This window comes from Emydura macquarii, unplaced genomic scaffold (assembly GCF_026122565.2).
Source record: "Emydura macquarii macquarii isolate MOO-44397 ecotype Brisbane River unplaced genomic scaffold, CSIRO-AGI_Emac_v2 contig_2676, whole genome shotgun sequence".
In the NCBI taxonomy this organism is placed as follows: Eukaryota; Metazoa; Chordata; order Testudines; family Chelidae; genus Emydura; species Emydura macquarii.
This window is the reverse complement of record NW_027132813.1, coordinates 25,768,579-25,790,530: the sequence shown is the minus strand read 5'-3', so window position 1 is coordinate 25,790,530 and position 21,952 is coordinate 25,768,579. Positions and strand designations below refer to the sequence as shown.

Below are 21,952 nucleotides of genomic sequence, written 5' to 3'. Positions count from 1 at the left end.
AGCACTTTGCAGACACTTTACCCCAGCACCAGGCTGTGGACGTTAGCACCATCCTGGAGGAGGGTATTATGGTGGCCAGAGGAGCACTGCAGGCGTCTTCGGACACAGCAGACTCGGTGGGCAGAGCCATGGCCACCACCATCTGCATGCACAGATGCTCGTGGCTGCAATCCTCAATGCTGTCCCAGGAGGTCCAACAGTCCATCCAGGACCTCCCCTTCGAGGGGTCAGCCTTGTTTTCGGACCAGACAGATGCGAAGTTGCATGATCTGAAAGACTCAAGGGCCACGTTCCGCTCCTTGGGTCTTTATACGCCCCAGACCTCTAGACACCAGTTCCGCCCTCAGAGCCAGCAACAGCAGAGATACCAGCCACAATGGTTCACACCCTACAGACAAAGGGACAGAAATAGGGGGTCTAGGAGATGTCAGCCAACACCAGGGTCCTCTAGGTGATTCAGTAATCAAAGGAGGTCATTCTGAAGGTGTGCCCGAGGGTGGCGTTCCAGCCTGTTCCCTGCATCCCTCCCATCCCTTCTTGAACCGCCTAGCTCCCTTCCTGTCTGAATGGGCCAAGGTCATTTGGGATCGCTGGGTCCTTGGCATAGTTTCAGCAGGCTATGCCCTCCAGTTTGCTTCTACCCCTCCCAACAACCCTTCCTCCCTGTCCCTCTTCAGGGACCCCTCTCACAAGCAACTCCTCATGCAAGAGGTAGGGACCCTTCTCAGCATGGGGTCCGTAGAATGAGTTCCACCGGACATGAGGGGAAGGGGTTTTACTCGAGGTATTTTCTCATCCCTAAAGCGAAGGGGGGTCTAAGACCTATACTAGACCTGCATTGTCTCAACAAATATCTCAAGAGGTTGAAATTACGCATGGTCTCCCTTACCTCCATCATCCCACCCCGGGATCCAGGAGACTGGTATGCCGCCCTTGATCTAAAAGACGCTTACTTCCACGTTTCTATCTTCCCCAGCCACAGGCATTTCCTTCGTTTCGTGGTAGCTGGCTCCCACTACCAGTTTGCAGCGTTGCCCTTTGGACTTTCTTTGGCCCCGAGGGTGTTTACAAAATATATGGCAGTGGTGGCAGCGCACCTGAGGCGCAGAGGGATCCAAATTTTCCCCTACCTGGATGACTGGGTGATCAGGGGCAGGTCCAGGGCTCAGGTCCAGAGCAGTGTAGATCTGACATGTGCCACCTGCTGCTGGCTGGGCCTGCTAATAAATGAGCAGAAGTCCACATTAACCCCAGTGCAGTGGATAGAGTTCATTGGGGCGGCCCTTGACACTTCCCAAGCCAGAGCTTTCTTGTCCCAGCCACGCTTCAAGGCAATGTCTGCCATCATTGCTCACCTGCATCTCTGCCCGACTACAACAGCCAGACACTGTCTGCAGTTGTTAGACCACATGGCAGCCTGTATGTGATGAGGCTGGCTCACTTAAGACTCAGACCACTTCAGTCATAGCTGGTCTGGTTTATGCCCCAAGCAGACATTCCCTTGACTGGTTGGTCACAGTTCCCCCCCAGATCCTGGCCACACTACACTAGTGGCGGAGCCCTTGGGCAGTGTTAGAGGTGTGCCATTCAAAGAGCTAGTCCCGTTGGTTACCCTGGTATCGGATGCCTCAGACTTAAGGTGGGGGGCCTATATCAGCAGCATCCTCGGCACACAAGGCGTCTGGCTGAGGGAGGAGAGGTGCATGCACATCAATGTGAGAGAGTTATAGGCTATTCGACTAGCATGTGGAGTGTTCCTCCACTTTATTGCAGGCAAGGTGGTGCAGGTACTGACAGACAATACAGCGGCCATGTATTACATCGGCAGGCAGGGGGAGCCCATTCCTCAGTCCTCTGCAAGGAAGCCATTTTTCTGTAGGACCTGGCGGTGAGGCACAATTTTCACATAATACCCTCTCACCTCCTGGGAGTGAGGAACGACAAGACGGACCACCTCAGCAGGTCCTTACCCTGCCATGACTGGTCACTGCATCCAGCTGTGGTCTCTATGATTTTCCAGAGGTGGAGCTCTCCCCAGATGGACCTGTTGCCATCAGCATGGAACAAGAAATGCCTGCAGTTCTGCTCCCTCCGCGGTCTGGAGGGGTTGCTCTCCGACACCTTCCTTCTGCAGTGGTTGCGGAGCATGTACGCGTTTTCGCCCATTCCTCTCCTTCACAAAGTCCTGCTGAAAATAAAGAGGGACAAGGCGGACGTTATCTTAATTGCACTGGCCTGGTGGCACCAGCAGTGGTACAGCGTGCTGCTGGACCTATCAATCACCCCACTGCTGGAGCTACCGAAATGGCATGATCTCCTGTCCCAGGATCATGGTCGCATGCTACACCCAGACCCGGACTCCTTACACCTCATGGCTCCGTGGCTGAGCGCAGACGAGCGAGTCTGTTTGCCGCAAGTCCAGCAAATCTTGCTGGGTAGCAGGAAACCTTCCACGCTGGTCGTGTATTGGGATAAATGGAAGCAATTTATCTGTTGGGCAGAGTCCCAGGGCATTTCGCCTGGGTTGTCACCGATGCAGGCGATCCTGGAGTACTTGTGGCAACTAAAATTTCAGGGGCTAGTCATGGCCTCCCTGAAGGTCCACCTAGTGGCTATATCGGAGTTCCACCAGCCTTTGGAGGGGAAATTAGTTTTCTCCCACTATATGACAATTAAGTTCCTGAAACGGGTGGAGAGGCTGTATCCGCAGGTCCGTGACCTGGTGCCTCCCTGGGATCTCAACCTGATCCTCTCGCAGCTCACGGGGGCCCCCTTTGAGCCCAGGGTTACATGCTATTTACTGCTGCTGTCATGGAAGGTGGCCTTCCTGGCCATTACCTCGGCAAGGAGGGTCTCCAAGATTAGGGTGCTGACCTCGGAGCCTCCTTATACTGTGTTTTATAAACACAAAGTTCAGTTGCGGCCACATCCAGCCTTCCTGCCCAAGGTGGTTTCCCAATTTCATTATAACCAAGATATTTTTCTCCCTGTGTTTTTTCCCAAGCCGCATGGTTTAGAGGAGGAGAGGAGGTGGCTCACACTAGATGTTAGACGGGTGTTAACATTCTACATCGAGCGCACAAGACCGTTCTGGAGATCTACACAACTCTTCATCATGGTGGCTGATTGGATGAAAGGCTTACCTGTTTCCGCCCAGCGCATCTCATCGTGGAAAACTTCCTGCATCAAGTTCTGCTATGAGCAGGTGAAGGTGCCACTTCGGGGATAAATACAGCCCACTCAACCAGAGCTCAAGCTTCGTCTATAGCCTTCCTAGTGAGACTGCCTGTGCAAGACATCTGCAGGGCTGCCACCTGGTTGTCTGTTCACACCTTCACATCCCTCTATGCTATCGTCCAGCAGGTGTGGGATGATGCGGCCTTTGGCAGAGCAGTGCTGCAGGCAGCTCATCCACAACTCTGGCCCACCTCCAAGGTATTGCTTGTGAGTCACCTCCAATGGAATGGACATGAATAAGCACTCAAAGAAGAAAAGACAGTTACTTACCTTGTAACTGTTGTTCTTCGAGATGTGTTTCTCATGTCCATTCCATGACCCACCTCCCATCCCCGCTGCCAGAGTTGGCATCAAGAAGGAACTGAGGGGGCGTAGGGCTGACAGTGCCTCATATACCATGTTCCGGGGGCACCAAAGCTGCCCCTACTGGTACAGCTGAAGGGGAAAAAGTTCCAGTAACCATTCATGAAGGCGCACACTCACCTACAATGGAATGGACATGATCAACACATCTTGAAGAACAACAGTTATGAGGTAAGTAACCATCTCTTTTGGTAGTGCTGACAAACTGCCACAAGATTTTTAGATTTCAAATGCTGGCGTGGAAAAGACAATGAAGCAGCTAAATAAAACTACAGTTGGAGCCTTTAAGTGGAAGTCTGTGGATAACACAGGCCCAAATTTTGATGTGTATTTCCACAGTAAAAAACTGCCTAGTTGTAAAAATGTAACAGAAAAAAATCTAATTTTAACAGTAGATTTATTTTTTACAAGTTTCCATAAAACATGAAGTAAACTTCAATGAGCTCAGTCTCCAGAATTTTATAGTTACACCACAGATTAGGACCATCAGTTGAGAAAAGGGTTGGTTAGTATTTTTCATATTTGGTATGCCATGTGCCCTTTCCCTCTTGCATGCTCATCCATCAGATAGTTTACTAAAGTGGTAAATAATGCAGATTCCAATTGGTTTGCAGTTTGGAGGAAAAGTCTGTCATTTATGGCTGAGCAAATTAGAATGATTTCAGTGGGAGAAAAGGAGAAAATGGATGAGTTCTGCTAGCATTGGTATATGTGGGATTAACACTATTACTGCCATACCAAGTTGCTGTTCTTAATTACTTCCAAAAAATCTTCCATTATCCCATTTTAGGCAAAATTATTGAGATAATTATGACATTTTTTTTCTGTTTAAATCTATTTTATAAGAATATTGTAAATTCAGTAGTGTAATGTCAGACTTCACCTATAAACTTACCTACATCTCAGTAGTGCTATGAAGTTTAATATTTATACAGTATTAGTTTTTTTTAAAAGTGCTTTGGCTGGTAGTCACCAGAGACTGTAGCCATTTAAATGGAATACACAGATTCTGAGTGTCTTTGCACCACAGGTGATTTACTTTCTGCCCCGGAAGCTTCAGGAGAAATAGCAATTCTTTTAATGTTTTATGAAGGAGCTAAAAACTGGAGAAGCCTATGCCCTGTTCTGCAGCTCAAGGCTGTGTCTTTCTAGCCTTTTTGTACTAGAGGAACAAAATTTGTTATCTAGAGATTGATTTTTAAGAACAAAATAGACACAGAGCCACAATTGTGGAATCACTACCTGAAATTCTTCATAGTCAAAAGTTGTACACAGAAAGGAAAGACTAAAGGTCCAGTTGAGCAACTGGGTACACTTTTTCAGCTTACATAGAACAAAAAGAATCTGATCTATCCACTCAGTAATAAATGAAAAACCTTAAACTATATATCTTTTTTCCCCCTGAAACCACACGGCTCAGTTTACAAGCCTTGTCTTGACTAAAATGACCTGTAGGCCCAAGAAGACCAAACAAGCACAGAGAATCAATATAGCATTTGCTCTTTGTTAATGAAAAGGAGACACAAATTATAGTGATTATTATATGAGACACTATTCCATGACTTAAAAAGTCACATGCACATTTTTTTTAATTGTAACAGTGCTCAACATTGAGCTCTTTTTTATATCTAATGCTAATTATTATCCACGTTCTAACCTACACCATCTAAAATGCTTTTATTTTCAGACTGTCTTGCTTCTCACATTTTTGAATGAACAATAAAGAAAAGAAAATGAAACCGAAATGGAGAGAGGCCTCTGTTAAACAGATCACTTAAAATAAATTCCTTATGTGCTGTTTAGGTTATTAATACTTTAAGCATTTAAAAATAAATATCAAGACATACTAAAATGCATAATTTGGCTTAAATCGCCCATCACGAGCACAGCAATTTAAAAACGTAAAATGTAAAGCATTATTGAATGAAGATTTTAAATGTTACATTCACTGAAAGTGCAAGAGTTGCAAGTATGGTATTTAAACTTCCTGAGAAGTTTTGTGTGCTTGAAAACTAGCAAGCTGAAACTTGATTGATGAGCGTCAGAAGTTTTTTTTAATTCTGATCTTTTTTTCTGATCTGTTTCTGTTATGACATGATAAGACACCATATTGTCTGTAACTATAATGGTGAAAATGAAGAAAGCTCAGATGCTCTTTGCTCAGAAGTGCAACTAGTCCTGATCTGCTGGAAGCGTTATATTTCTGTCTGTCTGAATAAGAAGTTTGCATTAAGAGGAGTCTCTCTCTCAGCCTAGAAATGTGCCCGAAGATAGAGGATGTTAGTGTTACATACTGTGGTTAAAACACCTACATACAGTTTTTAAGCTGTACATTAAATGCTTTTGGTCAAACAGTGATTACTTAGTAGCACTGTGAACTACTTTGAATGATTTTTCTATAATATAAGTTGAGATTTTTTTTTTAAAATGTTATGTTTTTGTGGTAGTAGGGACCCCAGGCATCCAGGTGTCAACAATGCCGCTTCTTTTGTTTAGGGTTATTTCCTCTTAGAATTCCCAGATCACCACCCCTTAAAAGCAAAACAAATGCACAAACAGCTGATTTCTGGCATTTTCCCTCTAGCTGGGGAAGGGAAAAAAACTGCACAGGTTCATGTGAAGCCACCATTATTGCTATTTCACTGGCTGACTGTAAGAGGGTGCTGAAGATCTGTGTTGTCAACAGTAAATTCTCTATGTGCTGAACCTTTGCACAGTGATGAATTTCACCCATCATGAAGATTTGTAACAAAGAATATTCTGCATTTTATATTATGTATAAAACAAGGAAAAAATGAAAACCATAGTAAATCAGATGATCTCCATTTCCCAGCTCCGCCCACTCTCCTCGGGTCCCATTTCTGTATAGCTGTAAATTTTCTTTAATGTAAGTATGTATTTTACCCATCAGAATTAAATCTTCCAGTTTTTACAGCTTATTTTTTAACTTTCTTTTGAACATACTTTTTTCTTTTGCCGTATCTAGTAAGGATGAATTTCAGATGGCAAGAATAATAAATTCTGTGGACAAAGTGATAAAATACCAATCTTATTTATGTGCCAATCCTTTAAGTGATGCAAACACCCTTTTCTATTTTCCCGTTTGACTTTCTATTTTTTGAAATTGTATGTCGTGATTAAATATATTTAATGTTCTGTTGTCATTTTTGTTTAAGAACGGAAATCTAGGCTGATATATGGGGCATGATTCAGGATGACATAACCCATTTCCTGCAAAATGAAAACCAAAACTCAAACCTTTATTCAAGTTTGGACCAGTTCTTTCCCCCATTCAGTTCCCTTCTCTGCTAGAAGGGCAGCCTCCTCACAGCCCTTTAAAATGGGTAATTGACAATTCTAATGGTCACTGAAAATTTGCCATTGCTCTAGCTACGTGTGCTTTTAACAGATACTCCCAGAGCATGTGATACTTCCCATTATACATGTGTCTTGTGGTAGGAAAAAACATTTTTTGTAGGTTTGGATAAGCACCGGACTTAAACTTCTGAACCCTTTGGGGTGTGTCCATCAGTAGCCTATTTTGTTCACTAAAATATAAGAATAATCAGTAATAAAAATATATAGTTGTAGCACAGTGTGACCAGATGACCAACTCTTATTTTCCAGATGTAGCTCTAAATGTTGTGGCTTTCCTTGTACTGCATTTGTTTTCACTTCCATAGGAAAGCTTTTATTTTTGTCTGCTACTATTACTATTTTAATTCTCCTCAGTGATCTAATGTATTTGCTCAAAAATGCAAAACACCTGCTAGGTCTTGTTTTAAGCAAACACTTCTGCATGTGTGCAACCTTACTAATGTTAACAAGCACATTGACTTCCAGGGACTATTCACCATGTTGTGCCTGTGCATGAGTGTGTGTTTGCGGGATCACTGTCAAAGGTGTCCCGGTTCTGTAATTGATTGTGTGCAGAGCAATTTTCTGAACCTGTGCTCAAGGAATTGGAGAATCAGGGCCTACGATTGTCAGCTCTTTGGGGCAAGAAATATTTTTTATTATATACACACCTACTATAATGTGGTCCTGACCTGACTGAAGCATCTATGTGCTACTAAAATACAAATTCCAAATAAATATCTGGAACATCAAGTAATAATGAAACATTTCTATATTTAATAATTGTATTAAATATATGCAGTAATTACACATTTACTAGAGCACAAAGGTTAGACATACCATGTTAATCACCTGGCTAGATCCACCAAACATCCAGTCTCCTAAAAATCTTCTGTACTGTTAGTTGTTAGCTAAAAACTGTGGGAAAAATCTTGGCCCCATTGAAGTATGGGAGTTTTGCCACTGATTCCAGTGAGACCAAGATTTGATTCTCCATTACCCATCACATTGAGTAGTCATTTACCCTGTGCAAAGAAAGTGCAACCTCGGTGTAAGCTCTACTAAATCAGAATTTTGTGCTCATCTCTGTACTGGTGGTAGTGTTCTGTACTCACCTTATATGGGGGGTAAATAACTACACAAGATACAAGACACTGAAGTCTACAAGACTGTAGTCTACATTCACAGATATGTTAATGAAACAGAAGCTCCAAAGGCAGAATAGCCACATTATGGGTTGAGTGCCTTCAGAATTAAATTTTATACATTAAATCTATATTTAAAATGATAGTTTCTAGGTTTTTTCCATGCTTCTATAGGTCAAATTTTCCATGTAGGATTTATTTTCTGAACTTTATGGGGGAGGAAAAATCTGTCTATATGATATGTTCAAAGTTTGTGTAAAGTTAATTTTTTATGGCTAAGTTATAAATCCTTGAAAATAGGGATTTACAATGGAAATGTAGACATTTATTCTAGCATGACTGATCCTTTTAATATGTGTGTTGGTATGAATATATTTATATGTATAGTATTTAAATGTTTTCATTAAGCTAAAATAAGAATTATACATTTACGATCATTTAGGTATCCAAATCTTTCCTTTCTCTCCTTTGTTCACTTGTATCCACTAGAGGACACCTTAAGAGTACTTTGTAAACAAAGTAAGATCGGAATGAGTGGCTTGTTATAAGAGGTAGATGTGAATTTTTATATTTTGGAATTTAAACATATATGTTTTTATTCGAACCTCTGCAGGAAACTATTTGAAAGAAAGAATCAGTGTCTACTATTAGCATGAGTTGAGCTGCTTTCTTTTTAGCAATCCAGAACTGGATATGAATTTAGTAATTTCCCATGTCTTCAATAGAAGTAAGGGATATGTTTGTTGCCACAGATCACAGGTATGTATTAGGTACTTATCAGGGAATGGCTGTGATGTCATAGCTTTTTTTTCTGTCTCTTAACTACTGAGATCCTATTTATTTATTATTTGTTAAAAATGTTACAGCTGGAAGAGTGCTCAGCTATCAAGCCATAATCAAGGCACTGTGTTTTTCTCCATGCAGTTCTGCCAATGCATACTGATTCTCACCTGCTGCAGCACTCTTGCTATCTTTATGTGGGACTTGAGTTAAAACATTGTATTCATTTTCACTGGTGACCTAACATCATGAACTTAAGTCTTCAATGCTGAAAAGTTAATGCACCTACTTTCCCATCTAGTTCTATCAACCCCACCATCTCCAGCAGTTGCTTTAAGGCAAATTACTTTACTAATGCTGTATTTGGAAAAGTACAAAGCATGTGTTTTAATCTGCATAGCTTTTATCTCAATGCACAGCAAATCTTAAAAAGAAAAGATATACATTTCCTATAAGTACAGAAATTTCTTTTACAGATGAATCATTATGTTTTTCCCTAAATATAACTTACTCACATGTACAATGAATGCTGCTGAAATTAGTTCCAGTTATCAAAGATGTGAATGACACAATGGGTTCTTATGTGCTGTGTTTGGAGAATCTGAGAAACACTGGTACTGAGCATACTATTCTATTTTTTCAAATGTTTCCTGGTCTTCTGTTAGCTTTCAGTCTTTCATGGGTCATTCAACACACACTACCTTGGATGACTTATTTGAGCTGCCATATGCCAATCAAAATGAAGTGGATGCTTTCTAGCAAGCAGAGAAAATAAGCTTTCTTTATTTGGAATTGGCTACGTTTTCCATGGAAAACATTCTTGCATTTCCTTTAATTCCTAACCCTGTTTTGGCCTTTAGCTATAGGAGGGGAAGGGAGCGGGAGGGAGAGGGAGAATGAGCGGCTGATAAAACAAAGGGGGAACCCAAATGAAACCAATACAGTGAGCTAAGAATCATAAGTTGAAACTATGTTTAAGCATGTGCAATATGAATGTTTTTATACTAAAGAAGGAAAGGTCAACTTGTCTAAAACCTGTCCTCACCAATGGCTTCTGAAGCTGTAATCACATTACGGTAAATACATTTTCCTTCTGATTTAATCAAATAACCACGATCATAACTAACTGTTGGTTTGGAGGAAAACATCATGAACGTGATTGTTTGGCATGTAAGTGTTTTTGTAATGAAAGTATTGCTGTGTAATTGCATTAAATCTTTTCACTGCATTGCTGACATGAATAGAGCAGTATTTTGATAGTCTATGGTATAATAATTTTAATAGTGACCTGGAGAAAGCCAGTTAGTATGAGTAGCTGCCTGTATTTAGAAATCTCATTAATATGGGGCACAATAACAAACCGCACGAACAACACAAAACAGACTGCTTCTGGAAAGTTTCCTTAAGTTTTTATGTGTAGTATTTTCTTTTTCATTAGGAATGATAATTTTGTTATATTACATTGCCTAATTTATTAGCAGTGAGTGAGGAAAATTCCGTCACATCTTTAGTGGAGCTGTGAGGATCTCATATTGCCTCTTGCTTTTCCAAACATTAAACTTCCCACCCCTGCCAAGAGCTCATCATGCCTCTGACAGGTCTAGGTGGAACTCCTTCCTCTAGAGCACTCAGCTGCTGCATCTTAATCTTCCATAGTGGGTCATATTCTGAGATTAAATTGAGCCGTAATGCATCACCAGCTCACCTGGGCATTGTGATCTTCCACCCACATTCCTCCAGAACAATTTATTATCCCCTGTTCTTTCCCAGAATATAATCTTCCTTGTTGGCTGTGCCCCTCCTTCAGCACAGTTCTGGAGGGCAATTCCCTGACTGGACTTGCTGCTGTGTTGGAGCCAACCAGATCTCAAGGTTCCTGGTTTAATCTCCCTCTAACATTCCAAGGCATTCCCGGCCAAAGTTAATTGCAAGCCACGTTAATGACATAAAGAAGGACTACTACTTGAAATGAAATCCCAGCCTTCTTCCTAGTAGTCAATAGCATCGTCATGAAAGCCACATGGCCAGTGAAAATCTCTCTCTTTATCCTCCTCCTATTGAAATCAATGGGAATTCTGCTAGTGATTTAAATCAAAATCAGATTGTGCTCCCGGTGTGGCTTCATAATATGCATTGGAGAATATTGATATTTGTCTATTTTTGCTTTTGGATGTATTGTAGTTACTGCTAGTTTAGTCGCATCAAGGCAGAGGTTGTAGCTTTGGAAATTGGATTTACAAATAATAGGATTTAAATCATGTAACAAGCGGGCAATGGAACGTACTTATTATAAGTATATGCTCCTGTTGGAACGTACTTATTATAAGTATATGCAAGACAAATTCAGCACACACAGAAATAACTGCTAAGCATCTGCAGGATCAGATGCTTCTTTAAATAAAAGGTAAAGATTAGCACATTTTTGTTTTGTTTTGTCAAATTTTTTGATTGATGAAAACAGAAATCCATTTGTCCCTCTGGGGTATTTCAGTAATATGTTGCCATTAAAAATAAACAGAATTTGGATTTTAAAAGACAAGAAATGAGTCAGAGGTAAGTACGTAGCATAACAGAATATCCCCATTTGGAAAAACCACAAAAAAATCTTCAAAAGAAAGACTTGAAGTTAGGTCTTTTATCAAACATCAGAGGGATAAGGTTGTGTTCTTAGAATCTAATTGAAAGGGATTTTCCAAAGGGACGCTAGAGATTAAAACGTCCAGCCTGAACTTTCAAACACTTCTATCTGAGGTGTAAGATGTATTTTTTTAAAAAAATCTGCACATGAAAGGGTGTTAGTCATTAAAATATTGGGTATTACATTAGTCCTGCCATAGTTAAGTCTTGATGTTTTGATTATAAACCTTGATTTTCTTGGTTTCTTATCTCACACATTTGAAATTGCAGCCAGTTGCATACAGGTCACCAGACTAGGTTAGCGCTTTTCCCCTTTTTATTGTTTAATACCAAAGCTGGTTTTTTTCAGAGGTTAAGGTGTATTTTAATTTTAGACAGTGTAGTGATAAAGTTTTAATTTTAGTTTATGATATGCTGCCTCCCCCAATTTCTAGAGGAAAAACACCACGCATTTGAAATAAATGCTACTAAGAGTTATTCAGTAATACTTGGCTGAATCTTTTTTCTTAATTCAAAAAGTGCTATTTTTCATGAGGCAAATTGGCCAATGTGACATGGCAATATTAAATTTCATAAACATGTATTTGGACGGCAGGTAGCAACGAAACAATGCTTTACGAGGTGTTAGAAATGTTTCAGTACATAGCTGAAAACAGAAACAAAGAATTTCCACTCACTTTTTAGCTTGCTGGAGCCTTACTTAAGAATCAAAGGATAACTGGTGTTTAAGTTGTTCAGAAAACAAAACAGATTTCCTCTCTATACACAGCTCTACCTATTCAGGGTTAATGTTGATCTGGTTATACCATTGCTATTCCAGGCCTGGGTCCAGAGCCCAAAAACTTCACTGCACAAGATTGAGAACCCTCCTCCAGTCCGTCTCTACTACCGTATTAACCACCTCATTAGGTCATGTCTGCATTTAGTTTGTAAGCTCCTCAGGGTAGGGATAATTTCTTTTTAACTGTGTTGTGAGGGGCCTAGCCTGACTCTGGGGCACTGTAAAATAATAGGAATGTGTGGCTAGGTCAATTGATTTCTACTAGTGTGCATATATGTAAAATGTCAGTGTTCGTTTTTAAAATCTTTACTGCACATTTGTGTGTCACAGTACAATTTTTGGATCCTGTTTGAGCCTCTCTTCAACACACCCATAATTGTCCTGAATTGTTCCCAAATAATGATTTTGCAGTGGACTTGGATGAGGTTACCAAACTTGTTTTTAGTTGTGACCTGGCTTGCTATTTGATCTTCAGAGGTGAAAGACTTAGAGTGGTAGTTCATTTCCTCATCCGGGCTCCAGTAGATGATTTTTTGGCACTTGATTGTGAACCTATTATTTTGGGTGTTTGGTCAAGTAGAGTTAGCAAACATGTTTGTCCAGATCTTCAGCTGGTGTAAATTGACATCTGTGGAGATCCAAGAGTTTACACACGAGCTGAGAATCTGGCCAACTGTCATTTAAAACTGTAATTTGTCATTAGGTTGCCACTAGGCTACATTTCCAAGTCCAGATCTACATTCAGTAGTGACTATATACAAAGGGCACCTTCTGACTCAGCAGACTACACTGCGTATGTTCAGTGTTAATGTCATATTTTTGTGACTTTAGTCACAGAAATAAGGTTTACGAGTCTATTCCTCCTAACACTGCAGAGACAATACAGTTGAGAGAGTTCAAGGTAGATTCTTTTCTATCCTGTACATCAACATTGTTTACTAAATTCCAGTTACAGTGCCATGTTCTGCATTCATTTATTCTTGTACTAGCAATTAAAACGCTGTAACAGAATTTGGATTGCAGAATCTTTATTGCTGTGGTTTATTATTTAGCTTGCGTTAAACTAACAGTGTGCTTGGTGGTTTCCAAACACAGAAAGACTGTCCTATAGATCATACTATCTAAAAAGAGAAGGACAGACAAAAGGTGAGAGAGAGGATGTAGTACTAAAGCAAAATGATCAGGGAGTGATACACATCTTATTAGTTAGCTGTTCGTTGTTTTGTGATTTGTTTTTTTGCCTTTTATATTTTTAAGTTAAAGTACGTTCCCCTGTCCTAATCATGTTGATGCACAAAATTAAGGAAAACAAAACCAAAAAAGCCATCTTGACTTTCAGATCCTGGGATGAATTTGCAGGATGGCGGTTTATAAGTAAAGAAATCTTTTTAACCTTAGCAAATTTGCCATGGAATCAAAAGACAATAACTGTGGAATCCTGCAATCTTTAATCCTTTTTCAGAGTAGAACCACTCTTCAAAGTGAGACATAAGTGTAAACTAAATTTATAAGCTGCTGGTTATAAAACTCGAGGTTGAAAGTGTAATTTTAGTATTAGAACTTCCTTTGATGGTTAAGTACAGTTTGTATGATTTTTATTTTTACAATATCAGTTTCAACTAGTCATCAAATCATCTAATTTTATACATAGTACTTCCTGGTTCACTGACTGTATCTGAGAATGTAAATGCCAAATGTCGTAAAGCAACTCATGGTATTCGTGATGCCACAGAATGATATGTTCTGAGATGCCTTCTATTTAAAAAGAAGTCCTGCAATAAAATCAGCAGGTAGCACTTTCTAGCACTGTTCCAAGAAGCTTGTGTTTAAGGAATTGGGCTGGGCACAGGAGATTTGGATTTAGTTCTTGACTTTGTCACTGACTTCTTAGGTATCTCTGTGTAGCGTTTGGGAGGTGTGATGGCAGCATGTGCAGGTGTACCTGAGCTGGGTTGGGTAACAATAATAGTGAAGCCACTCAGGTATGTAATCTGGAACCTCAACAGGCAGGGCTAACCCATGCAGCCATCAGTGTTTCCACAGTTTCACTGCTGTTGTTACTCAAGCAGATATGTCTACTTGACCTTCCGATTGCAGGGTAGACATACCACCTGTGTAGTCTTGGGGAACTTATTTTATCTCTGTGGGTCTTGGTTTCCCATCTGTGAAACAGGGACGATAATCCTTCCTTCCTCCAAGCGAGGTTCATTGGCTTGTGACGCACAAGAGGTCAGGTGCTCATAATGGTGCTTTGTGGCTTTAAATGTATGTCTCTGACTCTGAAAGCTGCAAGAGAAAATGGAACGCTTCCCTGACTCTGTCTAACCTATGCTGGTCCCCACTACCGTAGTTACTAAGTAACTGCATCAAGCCTTGTTATCATGAGTTTAAAGGGACAATGGGGTTTTTTCAAAATCTATTGAATTTGAACCCCAAGTGATTTATTTAGGTGGTAAATGTTCCGAGGCTGATATTTGAGACTGAACCAGAGAGCATGCTCAGATCCCTTAAGTATAGCTGGGAGGAGCATTCCCGTAATACGAAGTCCCACGGGCTGAGCTCCTGATACAGAGGGTCTGCTGAGCTTGCTGCATCTGGGTCCTGTATTGCAGAAGAGAGGAAGTGGGGCCCAGTCCCTGTTGACCTTGCTGCAGGTGGGCATGGAGCATTTGGAAGTGAAGAGCAGTGCAGGTGCCTAACGGCTCCCATCTTCAGAGTATATGTATGTGAAGCTGAATACCCAGCATACACATCTTTCTCCCCTCTCCCACCTTACTGTATAAAGGAGCACCCATGTCCTAGCCCCACCCCCTGTCCCAGGAGACGAAGGCTCTACTGCTCTTTGTTTACTCCACCCCCACCCTGAACTGACCTTTCTTCATAAGATGCTTTGGGGAAGAGGACCCATATGTAGTGTTGGGGGAGGTCAGTGCATGAGGAAACAGCACCAGGTATGGGTTGTGACCTGGAGGGGCTTTGTGTAGTGTTGGGATGGGAAGAGCTCCCAGAGAGTGGTGTTAGTGAGTGATGGTGATGCCTGTGGGTTGTAGTTAGAGTTAGCACTGTGTCTGAGTAGGGCGAGGAGTGTTCATTTAGGAGGATGGACTGGGGACTTGGGTGATGTCTGAGCTTGCTGCCTGAGTGGGGAGACGGTTGTCAAACATAGTGTGGTGTGGAGTGAATTTTGACAATAAGCGAACAGGTGAAGCGCAATTTGAAAACAGTGATACCGCACTCAATAAAATGAGATTAAAAATCTGATACATTTAATCATATGCACATAGCCTGGGGGAGTTGCTCTCCTCAGGTACGCTGCACTACAGAGTGAGCAGGTGGAGTTCATGTGCTTCCGAGGCAAATGCACGAGCAATGTGATGACACCATTTCTGTGCGCAGAAGCAGCAAATACCAGGATCATTCAACAACCTCTGCAGTTTGCGTAAGAACTGGAGTATGAAATGGTGTAAACTATAGAAATATCTGAAAGCACATTTCACTTAGATGTTTACTGAAATATAACGACTATTATTTATTTGATGCCTTTAAGATGGTATGGGGTAATAACTAATTTTAAAAAAAATTAATTACATTTTTTTAGAAACGTAAGTTGACATCCCTTTTATTGAATTCAAAATAGGGCTCATAGTGTGGGTGAGAAATCTCTCCAATGACATGAGAGGAAGCAGTGCCAGTCAGAGGCTCTGTCTCCAGAAGAGTTTGCTGCAGTTCATAACTGGCTACCTGCCACAAATCTGATTTTCTCTGAGTTACGGATGGCCTATAACTAAGGTTTTAGTCATGCTGTCTGTAGAAGAGTGTGACCATACATTTTGCTTATCTGTATCTGTCGCATACACACGCTCACTCTCCATTCATCCGCTCATTCACTTATATGCTGTAGATGTCCATTCTAAGTGGTTCATCTGTAATATATTGAGGTATTAAAGAGAAGCTAGTGCATGTCTTTTTCTTTTTAATGGTAGCTGTAGAGCTATTTAAACAGGCATTAAGCTATATACAGTTGGTAGACAAAGCTGAAACATGCTTACAGATGGAATTATTGGACCTTCTTCAAGAGAAATATATATTGACACCTTTAAAAAGATTTCTTGTTTCTTTCCTTTCTCACTTTTATCACAAACATATTTTAAAATATGGACCAAGTCAGACCTCAGCCACAAGACAAATATACAGCCTTGGGTATAAAGACTAAGTGGTATGTGTGATGGTAAGCATTATCGATGAACTGATATTGGTTCTATGGTAAAGATTGCAGTGGGATTTTGACTTTGACAGGCCTTAATTCTTACATTCTAATTTGAAGCTGAAACACGCTGACTTGTTTTTAAAAAGTGAGAAATGCAAAGCACTCTTTGAGAGGCCTGTGAATTTTTAGTCATTGGCAAGTGTTCCTGGAAAAAGAAATAAATCAAGTAAAACACTTCACAGAATTTTTTCATGTTTGCTCTCACTCACTAAATTTGTACTCCATTTAATACAAAAGCTACAACAGGCACCAAAGTCCCCTTTTGAAGCTAGGAGACCATGAGTTCAAGTTTCACCTCTTCCATTGGTGGAGGTAATTCTGTGCACTTTACAACCCTTGCTATTGATCAAGGCTTCAGATATCATTCCCCAGTGGTACTGATGATATAATTGAGGATCTGAAATGTCACACAACACTTCTAGCAAAGCTGGGAATCGAAACCAGGACACTGTGGCCAAATCAAATTTCAGCCAAACAGCCATACTGCCTCTCAGAAAGAGTAGGCCAAATGTGGGTGTGGTTATGTTCTCTGTAATTTGGGGCTACTCCTACATACCAAGCTCTACAAATCACTGAGACACACAGAGGAAAGATGCACTTTTGAATTACATGATCCTATGCTGTTTGTTCTACATGATGGTCTTGTGTTTAAAGCACTTGACTGAAACCCAGGAAAACACAATGTACTGTCCCTAGCTCTTCCACAGACTTCCTATGTGATGTTCTGAGCAAGTTATTTAAACCATTGTTTTCACTGGTGGCTGCTAATTGTTATGGTCTTCACATATTCTTCTTATTTATGTGATTAAAGTGATGGTCACCCAGTGCACATATGGAGTGGGACATTTTCAAAGGCACAAAGGGAACTTAGCTACCCAACTCCCGTTTCACTCCTGCAATAAATAAATCAGTATTACAATAATATTAATATGTTTGAATTTTTCAATTACATTGTTCATTCTGGGAAAGCTAGTGTAATATTTGGTAGTGATTTCATCAAAAAAAGGGGAGGAAAATGGGAAAAACAATTTAGCTATACTGTTTTGGTGCTCGCACTTTTTTGGATAAATAAATCCTTGTGTATGTTTGAGTCCACTAGGGAGGCCTCCAGCTCTATTACATACTCAGTTTGTGGCACAAGAAATGAGTGTTGCTTTAGGTATGTTCTGATTCAAGAGAACTAAAGTAAAGCTGCATTTTCAATAATTCAGAAAAATAGAAATAGAAATAGAAATGAAGATTTTCAGATCTTTTATTTACTCCACTTTTTTCAGATTACAAGCAAATTTGTGATTTTAAGGACAGATCTTTAGTAAGTAGAGATTTATTCATCTGCACCTATATCTGTGAGGTCAGCTTAGTTCTTTGCAGAAACGTAGCTACAAACATTTGTACATGTCTTTTATATATGGGCTTTACTTGGGGGGGAAAGGGTTGCATGGTGAGTTTATCATGTGAGTATTCATTTGATCCACGTATATCATGTCAGTTTATTATTACATTTGTGGCCATCAGTGTACATTACAATATGATTAACTCTAATAAGGGGGGAGACATTGGCACAGGATTTGGTTCTGATATTAACCATTGTTTAATGAATGACAAATATGACTAGATGGAGGCTGATGCTGGTGGCATGTCATATTTAATTATTATAACTTTAAAAGAGTTGAATGTCTTGGAAAAGGAAAAAAAAGTGCTGGACAAAATATCTGGTATCTGGGCTTGAATCCAAGATGATGTCCTAAATAAATGCATCACAAAACCACTACAGATCAACCCAGATTTATGTGAGTGACTTATAAGAACCCTAGAGCAAAGCCAACATTGTGATTAAATTAACTCCTACATTTAGAAAGGATTCTCCCTTCAGGTCAGACTTCTAAACAGTGGTGGGCTCATGTGGAGAAGTTCACATTGTTGTGGATTGAAGTAAAACTTCGGTATCTAGAGTTTCATAACGTTTTACCTTTAACAAGCATTACTCATTTTAAAAAAAAGTAAAAATGATTCAAACAATAAATGAAAAGCTAGAAGAATTTTCAGTAGTACTACTGTCGTTAAGGATCTGCTAATTTTGTGAATTTAAATAGCCATTTACAATTTGACGTATTTTATTGCCACAAGGTTGAAATTTAGCCTACATATTCTCAGACCTAATGTATAATCTGGTTTACTCTTAAAGGGTAATGAATAATAAGCTGTTTTATAACAACATGAAGATTAATTGTCAAAAGAGGAAAATTTGACAGGCACTTACCATATACTTACCCCATTGCAGTATGCATAAATGTAGCATTTGTGTGTGCAGATATGATAGATTATTATCCAGAGAATTTAATTTGAAAATTTTGCCCTACCTGTCTTTTTAATAACAAGTTTTAAATCAGATTTTAGGATAAGGGGGTAACTATCAGACTAAACAAATCCATATTATAGCTATAGATAATGAAATGCAATGTTAATTCTATTCTTTTAATTGACTGTGTGTGTTTAATTAAACTTTGATTTTAGATAAGACGGAAGCATTTATCCAGTACAGTAAAAAAAAAATGGTGTAATTTGACAGAAAATAGAATATACTGCATATTTTAGGAATTTGACACATGACAGAGTTCTTGCAAAGAGATATTGAGGAGCTTTAAGAAAAATCAGTGGGCTTAAAGTAATTCTACAATAGAAACAGTGGCATTAAATCAGAGATCCCTGTATTGTTGTTTCTTATGTTGATAATATACTAGCAAATGTTTTATTAAATTGCCATTGTCTGCAGTTCTCATTTATCTCATTCATGCATGTTCTGATGTTTCAGTAACCCAATATTTCTATTTTTGTGTCTCAGCACGATGTCTCACAGACTTTGCTCAAAGCAACTCTGGACAGCGTGGTTGAGGAATGTGTCAGCTTTGTAGGAGTAGATATTAACATCTGCTCAGAAATACTTTTAAGGTAGGTTGAATACTTTCCTATTCCAGTAATTAGATGGCTCTGTATCACAGACTCTCTGTTTAGTCTGTCATCTGACTTGAATTCAGCTGAAGCAAATGGCTTTTGTGTAAAACTTCTAATTACATAAAAATGACATATTAAGACAATATTTCACTAGAGTATTAAGAGTCAGTTTTTTGAAAGGGGGGGATGTGGTTTTGCAAGGTAAAATATTCTTCTGAGGGAGATGGATATATTCAAAGTAATAAGGCATAACATAAACAAATACAGCAATAAACAATAACATATTATAATAAATATATATATATATATATATATATATATATATATATATATATATATATATATATATATATATATATATTAATGTTGCAGAAAAGGGGATTTCCAAGTGTTTATTCTATCTGTAACAAGATAGCATTACAGATAGTAGCAGGTAAAGTTGGTTGAAAAACAAAAGGAAAATTCTGGAAAATTTTCATAAAAGATTTTTCAGTGTGAAAATTTGAAAAAAAAATTTACTAGCTCGATAGTGGATTGGAAAATGTTATAAATATTTTTTGTGAAAATGTATCTAATTTCCTTTGTTGAAAAATCAAAATTCAGAAAATGTCAAGCATCTAGTCCAATGGATTGTTAAAAATAAACACAGGGAGGAGGTCATGCCCCTAATCATAAATCATAGAAATGTAGGACTGGAACAGGTCATCTAGTCCAGTCCCCTGCACTGAGGTAGGACTAAGTATTACCTAGTCCATCCCTGACAGGTGTTTGTCTAACCTGCTCTTAAAAACCTGCAATGACAGACACTTCACAGCCTCCCTAGGCAATTTGCTCCAGTGCTTAACTACCTGACAGTTAGTAAGTTTTTCCTAATGGCTAACCTAAATCTCCCTTGCTACAATTTAAGACCATTGCTTCTTGTCCTGTTCTCAGTGGTTAAGGAGAACAATTTATCACCCTCCTCATTATAACAACCTTTTATGTTTTTGAAAACTGTTATCATGCTCCGCCCCTCCTCCCTCCCCCCCCAGTCTTCTCCAGACTAAACAAATCCAATTTTTTCAATCTTTCTTCATAGGTCATGTTTTCTAGACCTTTAATGATTTTTGTTGCTTTTCTTTGGACTTTCTCCAATTTGTCCACATCTTTCCTGAACTGTGGTGCTCCAAACTGAACATAATACTCCAGTTGAGGCCTTATTGGTGCTGAGGAGAGCTTCTCGTGTCTTTCTTACAACACTCCTGCTAATACATCCTGGAATTATATTTGCTTTTTTTGCAATAGTATTACATTGTTGACCCATATTTAGTTTGTAATACACCATAACCCCCAGTCTCTCTTTGCAGTGCTCCTTTTTAGGCAGTCATTTCCCATTTTGTATTTGTGCAATTGATTATTCCTTCCTAAGTGTAGTACTTTGCATTTGTCCTTATTGAGTTTCATCCTGTTTAATTCAAATCATTTCTCCAGTTTGTCAAGATCATTTTGAATTCTAATCCTGTCCTCCAAAGTGCTTAAAACCCCTCCCAGCGTGGTATCATCCAGAAACTTTATAAGCATACTCTATGACATTATCCAAATCATTTATGAAGATGTTGAATAGTATTGGACTCAGGACAGATCTCTGTGGGAACCCCACTCAATATGCCCTTCCAGCTCAGTTGTGAACCATTGATAACTATGCTCTGAGTACTGTTCTCCAGTCAGTTGTGCACCTCCTTATAGTAGGTTCATCTAGGCTATATTTCTCTAGTTTGTTTATGAGAAGCTCATGTGAGATAATGTCAAAAGCCTTACTAAAGTTGAGGTATATGACATCGGTTGCTTCCCCCAATCCACAAGGCTTGTTTCCCTGTCAAAAAAGGATATTAAGTTGGTTTGATAATGATTTGTTTTTGTCAAATCAATGATGATTGTTACTTATTACTTTATTTTCTTTTAGGTGCTTACAAATTGATTGTTTGATTATTTGCTTCATTATCTTTCTGGATACCCAAGTTAAACTGAATGGTCTGTAATTTCCTGGGTAGTCCTTATTCCCCATTTAATAGATAGGTACTATATTTGCCCTTTTCCAGTCCTTTGGGATCTCTCCCATCCTCCAAAAGTTCTCAAAGATAATTGCTAATGACTCAGAGATCTCTTCAGTCTATTCCTTAAGTATTCTAGGATATAATTCATCAGGCCCTGCTTACCTGAAGACCTCTAACTTACCTAAATAATTCTTAACTTGTTCTTTTCCTATTTTAGCCACAGATCCTACCCAATGTACACTGATTTCACTCTGTTAGTTGTCCAATCACTGCTAACTTTTTTTTATGGAAACTGAAACAAAAAAAGTATTTAACACTTGAGCTATTACTATGTTTTCTGTTACTGTCTTTCCCTTCTCATTTAGTAATGAGCCTACCCTGTCCCTAGTCTTTCTCTTGC

At 39.4% G+C, this 21,952-nt stretch overlaps 1 protein-coding gene across 2 annotated transcripts in view; it reads left to right on the top strand.

The window, feature by feature from the left end:
- Positions 1-21,952, top strand: part of SRBD1 (S1 RNA binding domain 1) — a 212,456-nt gene that overhangs the window by 163,374 nt on the left and 27,130 nt on the right. For both annotated transcript variants that reach the window (XM_067565079.1, XM_067565080.1), the window contains one exon: positions 19,410-19,516. In XM_067565079.1, coding sequence (XP_067421180.1) covers positions 19,410-19,516 — 107 coding nt within the window. The remainder of the gene's footprint in view (positions 1-19,409; positions 19,517-21,952) is intronic.